Here is a 12,829-nt window from a genome sequence, read left to right on the forward strand (position 1 = left end):
ACATTGCTCTTGTTTTTTGAGTAGACTGACATATCATTGGTGTGTTCATTTTTTTTTAACAATGGCAGGGAGTATTTGCATTAGTTTCGTAATTAGTTTTAGTAAATTGGCATATTTTAATTGTTTTTGGTGCAAATAAGCATTCTTAGTGATTTTTAGGATTATCTATGCTTCTATTTAATATGCTTCTTTTTTGTAATAAGAAATCAGAACAAGATTACCCAGATGTGTCCCTCTGGACAAGCCATTCATAAATGTGTCACATTTTTTCTTCAATCCTGTTTATCAATATTTGCTGCTTCATGGCATGTTGCGTCTGCCTGCAGGGCTATTAATAGTCACAGCTGCAGTCAGTGTGCGAATACTGTATGAGAGATTGAAGCAGAAGTTGCTCAATGCCACAGCAGCAAAGGACCAAATATCCGACTGTTTATCTTCTAAATTATCCTATTTAGGGTATTGATGTGGCAAGAGAGATTTCTCTGCACTATTGTTGTAAGTCTCCAGCAAAGCTCTTTTATTAAAAGAGTTCCTGGATATTGCTGTGTACAACAATAGCATTCCATGTGTTTACCCTCAGTTACAGCTAACAATTTATGTCATTGTGCATAAAATTATATGTCAAATAAAGTAGTATTCTTATGCAGCTTCGGATTAGGGCTAAGCTTTGTCATGTCAAGGGGTAATTGAGTCACTGGGGAATACATAAACTGTTTTAAATAAAATGTGAGCACAAATGAGAATAAATAAATGCACTTTAACATGTTCCAAAGTCTTGAATCCCATAAGCCAGTCAGGAAAATCTAATATTATAATCTGAATATTTGAAAGTACTGAAGCATGCTTGGAAAATCTTTATTTACATGCTTAATTTTATTTATTTATCATTTTGAATATAAATGTATTGAGTGAAACAATATTTACATGTTAATTTGTACTATTATATTTTAATATTTTAAAATATTTAATTTAATATATAATATTATACTGTAATGTTTAGTGTTATATACTGTAACATGGTATACTGTAATATTCCTTTTAGTGTAGTAACATTTTCAGCGTTTATTTTTACTTAGTATTTCCTAGGTACAATGTGTGCTATCACAAAAATGCTTCATTTAGTAATTCAGCCTAATATTTTGTCAAAATGCATGTTTTATATATTGGTAATTCATCAACAAGCATCAACAAGCCCCTCTTTTTGTATGTTTAAATGTGTGTAAATAAATTTGCTGTTACATAAAACTTATTTTATTTGCAATATAGAAAATACATATTCATATGCAAAATGTAAAAAATTAAAATAAATGTTTTTTTTTTGCATACAGTAGGGTTTTTTCTATAAAAATGCTGGCTTAAGGGCACCATGATGCTGGTTTCCTATTGATGATTGATCTAGCAACCTTTTCATTACCAGCCCTTACAATGCAAGTTATCTTGTCATAGGTTTTTATATCTTGCACCTATGTACAGTCTCTAAAGGGCCACTGAGAGGAGTACTGGACAAAAGCACTTTTTCTCACCCAGGACTGATAGCGCTGGACCTAAGGGAGACTTATCACTTAGTTCATCCATACCCCTCAGCTCTACTACATTTCACTCCCAATCATCTGTCCCCGGGGTCCTGTACACCCCATCCTTTTCACACTCAGTCTGAGGTGAGATAGCCAGTCTTTAAGAGCTTTTCTGTCATCGCTCCTAGCATGATGGTAATAAAGACAAACAATTTGCGATAACAGGGTGGAGATTTGAAACGCAGTGAAGAAGAGTTGTTGACAGTCCAACAGAAAGATTCTTGCTGTAATCCGTTGGGGTTGAATATGATTTTATATCAGGGTATGCACATTTTTTGATATCCGTGAGGACAACTGTCTGGGTATTCTGGAAGGAATAGCTCACCAAAAATGAAAATTTGCTGAAAATGTACTCACCCTCAGGCCATCCAGGATGAGTTTCTGTAGAAAGCAATATTATGAATAGAGGACTTGTATTTTATCCGGAAGCAACAGTTTAAATGTAAAAAATGCACATCTTGATGGATTTGTTTCTTACAAACATTGACAGAAGACAGAAATTGATGAACTGTATTTGTGTGGATTATTTGTGGATCTGTGATGTTTTTATCAGCTGTTTGGACTCTCATTCTGACGGCACCCATTCACTGCAGAGGATCCATTGGTGAGCAAATGATGTAATGCTAATTTCTCCAAATTATTCTGATTAAGAAACGTCATCTACGTCTTGAATGGCCAGATGGAAATTTACAGAAAATATTTGTGTGGACTGTTGCTTTAAATAACTCCCAAAATGCCAAAGGCAACAACTACGTGGCATACTGTAACTTTATAAGTAAATGTCATCTTTTGTGTGTGTGTATTCAGTCTGATACAGGATGGAACAGACCTGAGACCGAGCAGCAGCACCAGTTTAGTGTTGAATCCAGGTCGCTTTGACTTTGAGGTGTCGGATTGTTTTCTGCTGGGTTGTCCTCTTGGATTGGTGCTTGCAATGAGACGCACTGTGCTTCCAGCTGTCCAGGGTTGGTGTGGAAATTCTCCAATTAATGTTCAGGACACATTGTCCTTTGAATACATTCCTGTTATGATTTCTTCCTCCTCAATCATATTTACAAATAATTTGGTCATCGTTTTCTTTTCTATTTATCTTGCAGTGTCTCAGCTCCGGCCTGCATGTTCACAGATCTTCAACCTGTTTTACCCCTCTGACCCGTCGGCCTCTAGACTCGAGCCGTTGCTGCACTCCCAATTCCACAAACTGCCTCCGTTCCCTGTGCCCCGCTACCAGCGTTATCCTCTGGGAGACGGTCGTTCCAACCTTATCGGTGAGTGAGATATCCCGTCGAGAATCAATTATACTGTACTCTGCTAAACCACATGCACAAATACAGTGCAATATTCACTCATTTGTTCCTTTTATTATGTTTCATAATTGCTTTGTCACAGTAATACGCTTATCTTGGGTTGCCAAATGGTCTCTGTGTGCTATTTCGAAGGAATTATTCTGGTTTGGCTGTTAACAAAGTTTTCTGGGGAAGAAACTACAATGGCTTTTTCTATGACTTCCTCCTTTCCCAAACGGACAACTGCTAACCTGAGCAATACTGTGCCCCCTCTCGTCCCCCTTACATTCTTTTACTCGGTGTCAGATTCCCTGGAGTTTTACCAAGTTCTGCAGGCTGGTGTCTCGCTCTGTAATGAGGTCTTGATTTATTTAGAGCATATTTTATCCTGCTTTGCAGACATATTTAACTTACATGTCATCCATTTTAGGCTTGTTCTATATTCTAGGCTAGGCTTAGAACTAGGACAAATATTATTGAGCTAATGATGTATCCTTTAGAAACATTTCAATGACAGAAATAACGAATCTGGCTAAACTAGTGTTTTAGAATTTTTAATATAATATTATAGTATTTATTAATATTTTGAATTAGCTTTTAATTTTAGATATTCATTTTAGTTCTAGTTTAAGATTTAGTCATTTGATGTGATTGTCATTTTTATTAGATTTGTTTATCTTTCTAGATGCTTAAATTGATTTTTCAGTTTTAATTTGAGTAATTTTAGTATTTTAAAGCTATTTCAGTCAATGCTTGTATTCAAGTGTGCATCTAACACACACACACACACATAAACAACACACATATTAAATATTTTTCAATGTCATTTCAACGGACTTTTCAGAAGATTGAAAGATGAAAATGTATTCAAAAACAAACTGAAACGAATAGTAAACAAATTTGAAAATGCTTAGGGATAATAAAGCACTCTAAATATGATGTGTAAATGAGCTGTTTTTAAGATCATTTGACAGGAAAGCAAATGCATACAGTATTAACTGTGAAACCTTCCTGAAAAAGGAAGGGATTACAACCCTCATCAACACAATGCAACAGAGACAGGCATCAGCCATTGAGAGGAAACAGTCTGTGTCTCACAGGAAATGTGACACTGACTTTTAATTATATCAAGTCTCACTCTGTTGATCATAGGCGAAAAATGTCACAATATTTGTTAGATACCGAGGCGTGGATGTGTCTAATTTAATGCATGCGCACACACACACACCGCACACACATGCTCTGTTTTAATGCAGTACTTAATAATTGCCATCCTAATGGAGTATCTCTGGAGCAGCCTCCCATGTGTAGGGTTCTTTCTTTATGAATCATTACAGATTTACTCAGCGGGCCTTTAATGTGAGAAATGTATCTGATATCCATCTGTTTTCGTGTTTATGCTGTTCCTGTGCATTTGGATTGATTCATTTCATTTGGCAGCTGATTGAAAATCCGGAGCCATTCATTTCAAGTAGCTGGAAACTGGGGACCGCGATCCCAAAGCCATATGTGAAGCGACATCATGGAGTTCCTTTTCTCATTACGCTGAAGAACAGCCTGATTCTTTCCACTGAACTCTGTATTCCTCTCATCTCCTCATTGCCTTCAGCCCCTCATGCCCAGAGCTCATATACCACCTCGCCCTCATCTCAAAGGTCCCTCGTGTTATTCTACAGAGTAGTAGTAAATGCTGTGCCTTAGTCTTCAATCTTCTCAGAGTTGCCCGGTCGTTTTATAAGTCATGCTAAGCCAGTATTTTGAGCAAGACCTTTTGCTCAATTGATCTTGCTTTTTGTGGTTTTGTGCGGTTAACTTTTTTTTTTTTTGTCCTAAAAGTTGAATGCCGCGCCTTGCCGCTACGTCCCTTACCTCTAGTCATGGCTCCAGACTATAACTTGCTCCTAAAGTGTTTCAAATATTGCACATGAACTCAATATGTAAGGTTGATTGAAAGCACTGTCTTGCTCTGACTGTTCTGTGTACAGCACATGGGAATTGAATATGCTCTTTAGTTCATTAAGTGTATAGCTACTTAGTTTGCCACTGATTAATCCGCAATCACTAACATCTTTTGTGATTAAAAAAAAGATGTAAAAAAGATGTAAAAGCATGTCTACGTACCATTTAAAATAAAGTATTAAAAAATTAATAAAACATTTTAAGTGTACCTTGATTTTGAGCCAGTTCCCGCCGCCTCCTTCCGATATTAATGAGCTTTGTTACATTGGAGTCGAAACCTGGGAACAAGGAGGTGGGAACTGGCTCAAAATAAAAGTACACATTAATTCACAAAATAACCACAACAAACAAAACAAGTATACATTATAATATATTTTTTTTATTTTAGAATTATATAATAAAATAAAACAATAAAAGAATACAATTGTGCATCTTAATATGACAGATTTAAGGACATGTAAACAAACTTGACTGGAAACTACAGTTCTGTAATGAGTCATCTGTATCTGGAACTGGAACTGGAACTTTTTTGCTATTTAGACTTCTCGGGTCCCACTGTGTTTGTCGATTTAAGTCATATGCAACAGAAAGCAGTTACACTACTGTTAAGAAGTTTGTGGTTTATTATTATTATTTATTTTTTTATAAAATCTCTTAAGCTCAAGGCTGCATTTATTAAATAAAAAATAATTACATCTCAAAGTAACTGTTTTCTAATTTAATGTATTTTAAAGTGTAAATTTTTTCTGTGATGGCAAAGCTACATTTTCAGCAGCCATTGCTCCAGTCTTCAGTGTCATATGATTCTTCAAAAATCATTATAATATGCCGATGTTCAAAAAACATTTATTATTATTATTATTATTATTATCAATTAAAAAAAAACAAAAACAGTTGTACTGCTTAATGTTTTTGTTGAAACTCTGATGCATTTTTAATACTTTTTTTTTTTTATTTCAAGATTCTTGGATGGATGGAATTTTCTAAAAAGCAGCATTTTTTTGTAACAGTGTAAAAGTCTTTACTGTAACTTCATTCATTTAATGCATCCTTGCTAAACAAAAATATTAACTTTTTTTCTCAAAATTCTTACTGACCCCAAAAATGAAGGCACACATGCACTCTAAAGATCTGACCACACTACATTGATGGTAATAAATTGTATCTATAATTTTGAATAACTTTTAATTTGTTGCATAATGGTCACATTCTGGAGTAGTGTTGTCAAAAGACCCGGTATTTCGGTACCAAGTCGGTACTAAAAAAATGAAAACGTTACGGTACCATGAAACAATTTTAAATAAGTATAAAGAATGGCATTGGTTTTGTACATTAAATTTTTGTTTAACGTTATTAATAAAAATGTTGTTCAATTAGCATGTTTTTGTGTTTTGCTTTGGTACCGAAATTGGTACCGAGAACCGTGGATTTTCACTGGTATTGGTACCGAATACTGAAATTTTGGTACCGTGACAACACTATTCTGGAGCACTGTGCTCCAATTTCTCCTTCCTGCCCCAGTTTCCCTGTTTTCATTTACTGTATCTCTTATCGCTATCACTTTCTCTCTGTTGCTCATGTATCACTTCTCAAGTATAATTGAATGGATGACTCATGAACTTAGGAAGTGGCTATTTAATTGTATGTTTTCAGTTATCTTCCTTGATGTATTATCATTGCATCTGTGCTTTCTAGCTGTATACAAGTCAAGTGTTTGTTCATTTGTCAAACTAATCTCTCACGCAAATGCTTTCGTCAGTGTCGTGATCACACCAGAATATGTTTGCTACCATTTATATGCATGCTTCGTCTTGGTAAGAATGAGTGGGATTGTTGTAAAAAGCCCATCACTCATGTAAATAGATGGCTTTGGTAACACTAATGAACTCTGTATCGGAAGTGTGATCAGTCTCCCTGCCTGTTCCTCATGTCTGTATAAAGAGCAGTCGTGTTTCCGGTGTTCATCTGGGTTTAGCGTAATGGTGCTGTCTGATTCCAGTCCACGCTTTCTGAAGAGAGAGCTCCTGTGAATTTGTATTCTGCAGCTGGCTCCAGGGCCTTTGGTGACATGAGAAATTAAGCAGCATCCTGCGCCTGGCAAAAACTCCTTGGAAAAGGTCAAGGTGAGAGACTGTGGGGGTTAACTCTGCAAAACTGTACCCAGATAGGAGAGTTTGGCTCTCTGGAGCGTTTTGCAGTTTGTGGCTACAGTTGGAGCGGGCATAAGCAGATTCTGAACACGCCTTAGCCAAGCTCTCAAAGATGTCAGTATGACTGGAAAGCAATAAAATCGCAGAGGCTCGTTCTGATGACCAGCACTGATAGGGCTGCCCTTGCTTAGAATTCACACCTAGCCTCAGTATGGTGCTCTGTCTACCAGCCCTCCACCCGGCTCATCTCCAAGCCCTCCATTTCCCCTTTTCCAGACCCCTATTACCAGGGTCATACCAATCATTATAACTCATCTCATCCCCTGTTTGGGAGGGTGGGAAAATGTGTCAGTTCATGAATGACAAAATGGGCATAATTATAATTATGATTGAGAATTGTTTCACATATTCAAATATTCTGAATATGAATTCTTTAATTGACATGAACTTTATATATTAATTTATATGTTCAGTTCTATTTGATATTTTATTTATTTTTTATTACTATTTCATCCATCCATCCATCAATCCGTCCGTCCGTCAGTCAGTCAGTCTGTGTCTGTCTGTCTGTCTATCATGTATATGTGTGTATATATATATATATATATATATATATATTAGGGCTGTCATCGTTAACGCATGCGATTAATTTTCATTTTAAGCTGCTAAACTCCGGGAAAGTTTTCAGTCCACTGATCCAGTAACCGAATGCATTCAAACAATCCGTCCGAAACAGCGCTAATAACAAGGAAACCAGGCTGATTACATCAGAGATTTCAGAGAGAACAGAAACTCGCGTTGCGTTTTACGTGAATTATTCATTCCAGTGTGTTTCGCTTTAAAACACGAGCTCTGTCATATTCGACGCAGTGATCGCACATTGTATTTACGCACAGGCACAGACATTTACATACATTCAGGTGTTTCCACACACATTCACGCTAATGTTTTGATTTGTCATGTTTATGCTGCTGTGTTTAGTTATACGGAACACAAACACACATTTAAAATGATATATTATAAATTTTTTCCACATTTCAGCATATATGTTAAGTTGATCATCACATAACATAATAAATATTACTTTTGCTTTATTTAGATTTTTATTTGTTGTATTTTATTTATTTTATTTTATTTTTTACATCTTTCTTTATAAATTGTCGCTACAGTGTTTTAGGAAGGAAATTGTTGCAAAAATAGTTTAGTTTTAAAACGTTCTATTCACCTTATTTTTAAGAGTGAGCATGGCCATTTGTACATTTTATGGGTCTGGCTCATAGACTGTATAAAACATGGAGGTAGTGTGGTGAGTGTGATTTGACCAAGTACAACATGTTCCTGGATCAACATCCTTGTTGATCCTGGAACATCATTCCAATCAACCAATCAGAATTGAGAGATAACTTTTCAGGAAATGTCAGTTTTAGGCTTACAATCGGGATTAGGTGCTTCTACACCGTTGTTAATCAGCTATCATTTCCCACTGATTTTAGGAATACATTATCGGTAGGGTTAGGTTTAGGGGTAGGGATTGGGTTTAGTCTATATTTTTGGACAGTAATGTTGATCCAGAATCAACAAAAGATGTTGATCCAGGAACATGTCTTACTTGGCAAATTCACAGCGACCGAGGTAGTGTCCATGACGTCACCCGAAGGGGTCTGAAGAGCATTTTTGAAGCCCAAAGTGGGCGGAGCCAGTCGTTGTCATCTTGGCAGTGCGTCACCGCGCATCACTCGCAGATAAACAAAAATGGGCAAAGAGGCGGGATGTGGGTGGAGCTAGTAGTGACCAAAGTGACAACAGCAGCAAACCACCTGTCACTCAAGTGGCCATGCCCTTAATTATGCAGTACTTTAAGGCTTAATATAATTTAAACGGATGAGTTATAAAAAAAATTCACCCCTCTCACAGTTGTCATGAAGGGAAAAATGATATTGCAAACTGGTGTATCTTACCATATTATTTTAATGTATTATCTTAATTATGAACAAACTGGTTTGTAGTGAAAACAGTTTACAGTTTACTGCAAGTGCAAAGTTGTTGTTCTTCTCGTTATTCCCCTACTGTGGCTAATGAACCAGAAGTCTTGCACAATCATAGAAAATGGCTTACTTCAGCTTTGAAAAATAAGTTGGATACAAGTGTATCTGTGGCAACTAGGCATTTAAACCATGTCATACTTGTGAAAAGATGCTGATATGATTTAAAATCTGTCCTCACCTCACTTTTCGGATTGTTCCTGCGCTCTTGTCTGTTACAGACATCCAACCATCCCCATCCCCCACATTTCAGTGACTGTCATCATATTTGAAACCCTGGCCATTTGCGAGCCCATGGCAGTGGCAAATGAGAGAAGCCAGTTGCTGGAATGACAGAGGAGAGGTGATCTTTACCACCTGTAGTGGTCAGTGGCACACAGCTGCCAATGTGACACACACATATATTCCGGCTTACACATGCATGTGGTTGCGCCCATAATGTGGGCCAGCCTAATGGGATGTTTTCTGCACAGGCTGCTGGGCTAATGAAAATAGATTCAATTGACCCCTTTCGGAAATAACAGGCCATGTGTGCACGAGGCAGTAGGCATATAAAGGGACAGATTAGCCAGGGTGGACACTTAAAGAATTTCTGCCTGCATGTCTTGATCCCTGTCAGGAAGCATTTAGGGCCATTGCACAAACATAGTTTGACGTTGTGGTGAGTTATATTGAGAGTGAAAGGGAGGCTTTTGTTGTTTTGGTTGTGCAGTGGCTGAGGGTTTTATAAATTCAATTTAAACAGGCTCCTCTGGGGTCATGGTGTGGTGTTGTCTAGAATCGTGCCAGTTCTCTTTCTTTCTGTCTTTCTCACACACAAACATGTATTGCATATTCATTTATATTCACAAGCTTTTCATGAAATCAAAGAAAATCCATAAAATGAGGCAGATTATCACATATCAGTTATTTATGACTGTTTTTATATACAGTGGGTACGGAAAGTATTCAGACCCCCTTAAATTTTTACAATTTATCTAATTAATTTTTTAGATGTTTAACAGAGCTGGTCAAATTTAATTATAATTTAAGTTTTTGAGAAATTAAACATTTAATGTAGAGAATTGTTGTATTATTGCATTTCCCAGATGCTTTCCAATTTAATTACTGAACCCAATACTTGAACATAATTGTTTTCTTTCTATAGGGATGTTAACCACAAAAATAGGTCAAGAAATATTGGCATTAAACGACTGATTCTATTGACAACTCTAGTTTCATTTAATAATTTCATTTGTCTATCTAAGGTATTGATTTTTATCGGTACCAGAGGCAGATATTGTACCAAAGCCAAAATTCTGATATTGATCCAACCCTAATCTACATATCCAACTTTCACCACCATGACATGTTTTTTTTCTGCAGTCGATGAGATCCACAGCTACCCTGACGTGTTCCTGCCCGGTAGCACGGTTCCGGTGGGCGCTCCGCACTCCTCCTCTCCCCAGACGGAGCACAGCGCAGATGGGCGGGTGGGCGGCGAGGTCCGCAGGTGCAGTTTGACCAGCATGGACAGCCAGTTATCAGGCTGCTGGGAGAGCAGGCTGAGCAGCACCGTCACCAACAGTGAGTGGGCAGCGGGTGGGCGAGTTCCGGGCACAATATTAAATTCTCTTACTAACTTTATCTAAAGCTCTTTGATCTTTTGTCAGACTCAGTACTGCGCAAACCTCATAATTAGAGATGCTTTTTGCTCTCAAGCCAAACAATGCAGTGTTAGCTGCTCTCTGTGCTGCCAAAAGGCCTGCTGCAGTGTATTTAAAGTAGATCATATCTCAGCTGCAGAGAAAGGACATAATGGCAGTTATTAGTCCAAAACATGGCGGTTTTATTGGCACTGCTTTATTCTTACAAGATCTGTCTGTCTCTAACAAGATATATATAATGGTACAGTAGAGGCAAGTGTGCCGTAATGTTTAGCTTTATTCTCTATTATATTTTTTTCTCTTTTATACAAGGACATAAAAACGGTCTTAAAAGTGGGGAAACACATTATAAATCCTTGTTTATGAATGTTCATTAGGTGACCGTGTCCTCTCAATTATAACTGAAACTTATGTGGTTGGCAGGTATCTGTTTTTTCACTACTGTGATTCTTTAACATTTAAAGAAATCTTACTGATTTCAAACAATTGTGAACAATAGTGTATAGTTTATATAAACCATATACCAATAGTTTGTTTTTGTGTATGTGATAGTTTCCAGCAACTGGTGGGGGTCTAAGCGGTTGGATTACGCTCTGTACTGTCCGGACGTCCTGACAGCATTCCCTACAGTGGCTCTGCCTCATCTGTTCCACGCTTCGTACTGGGAATCCACCGATGTGGTGGCCTTCCTTCTGCGACAGGTACATTTAGAGCCATTTATTAAACACTGGAACAAAGCTCAAAATCGTTTTCCATTTTGCTGTAAGACAGTGAAACCTCAGATCTTCCCGAGCTGTGTGGAGGACCATCCTGAACTTCATAGGAGTTTGCTATAGCCATTGTTCATTTTTTGTTTTTGTTTTATTGCGCATCTTTCAGGTCAAAAAACGTAATAACTTTCAGACTCCCTGACTATGCTCTACTCATGCCAGAGAAATCAAATTAGTACTACGTGACAAGACTGCAAGACTTGCCTTTTACCACAGAAATATTTTAGATACCCTGTTCTCACAACCTCTATCTGTCCTCTATCAAAAGAGTCCCTTTCTCTCTGCCCGCTGTTCCTAATTCGTCCCCTTCCTTCCTCTCTATCTTTTGTACTGGAAATTTCGATTCAGCCAAAGGAATGTACTTTATTCTAATATGCCTTTTTTATTCATATCAGCTGTACCTCTGGCTGAGAGACAAATAAATGTGGCACATCCTTCACTTTCAGAGACTTTTGAAGATCAAATCACCGATGTAGTTCTCAATGCAGATGTACACGGGCTTCACTTTAGAGTGTCAAATGCAAATGGCACCTCTTATTAAATTCATTCTTAAGAAGCGGCCTCGGCACAGGTGGGAAGGAAGTAGTCAATTTAGGCAAATCATAGACCAATCTATTTTTCTAAATGCAGTTCCTTCATAATTGTCTTTGCCTGCGTGAAGGAGAGAAATAGAGCTGACAAGAGTTCCAGCTGCAGTGTTTGATTTAGGTGTCACACGCCAGATAGTGTTATCTATGTGCAAATTTTGTGCTTTTGGTTTCATGTTTTATGTATTTGGTCTAATATGTTTGTGTTCTCCTTAGTTTATTGTGCATTCCTCAGGCCCTGCTAAATGGAAAGCTGTCATTACAGATGCCATTATGACATGATCAAGTCATTACATACCACTTACACATTTCAAAATGTCACATGAAAAGGTGGAGTCTTTCCAAAGCGTGTACAATCATTCAGAGATATAAATATGGGTTGTTCAGTATGAAAAAACGTCTCAGGTTACTTATGTAACCATGGTTCCCTGAGTAGGGAACGAGACACTGCGTCCTCTAGGGGTCGCTATGGGGGAACGCCTCGTCGTGACCCGTGTCTGAAGCATACATTGAAAAAACACCAACTCGTTGGCCGGCGACAGCCATGACGTCACTACCGGTGCGACTATAGTATAAATAGGCGCCGGGAGCATACATCATTCACTTCTTCGTCTGAAGCTTGCGTCCGCAGCATGGCAAGAAACCTAGAGGACACAGTTTCTCATTCCCTACTCAGGGAACCATGGTTACATAAGTAACCTGAGACGTTCCCTTTCATGGGAACTTCGAACTGCGTCCTCTAGGGGTCGCTATGGGGAACGGTATACCCACGCCACCATGCCGAGGGGAGTGCATGCCAGAACCATGGCGAGCAC

General features: G+C 37.9%; 1 protein-coding gene across 1 annotated transcript in view; it reads left to right on the top strand.

Annotated features, from left to right (window-relative positions):
• The window catches only part of LOC107664939 (membrane-associated phosphatidylinositol transfer protein 3-like), an 89,329-nt gene that overhangs the window by 56,354 nt on the left and 20,146 nt on the right, over positions 1-12,829 (top strand). The window contains exons 9-12 of the mRNA XM_016455638.1: positions 2,382-2,539; positions 2,672-2,842; positions 10,377-10,577; positions 11,210-11,358. Of these exons, the coding sequence (XP_016311124.1) occupies positions 2,382-2,539; positions 2,672-2,842; positions 10,377-10,577; positions 11,210-11,358 (679 nt within the window). The remainder of the gene's footprint in view (positions 1-2,381; positions 2,540-2,671; positions 2,843-10,376; positions 10,578-11,209; positions 11,359-12,829) is intronic.

Source organism: Sinocyclocheilus anshuiensis, unplaced genomic scaffold (genome assembly GCF_001515605.1).
Source record: "Sinocyclocheilus anshuiensis isolate Anshui unplaced genomic scaffold, SAMN03320099.WGS_v1.1 scaffold319, whole genome shotgun sequence".
NCBI classification, from domain to species: Eukaryota; Metazoa; Chordata; class Actinopteri; order Cypriniformes; family Cyprinidae; genus Sinocyclocheilus; species Sinocyclocheilus anshuiensis.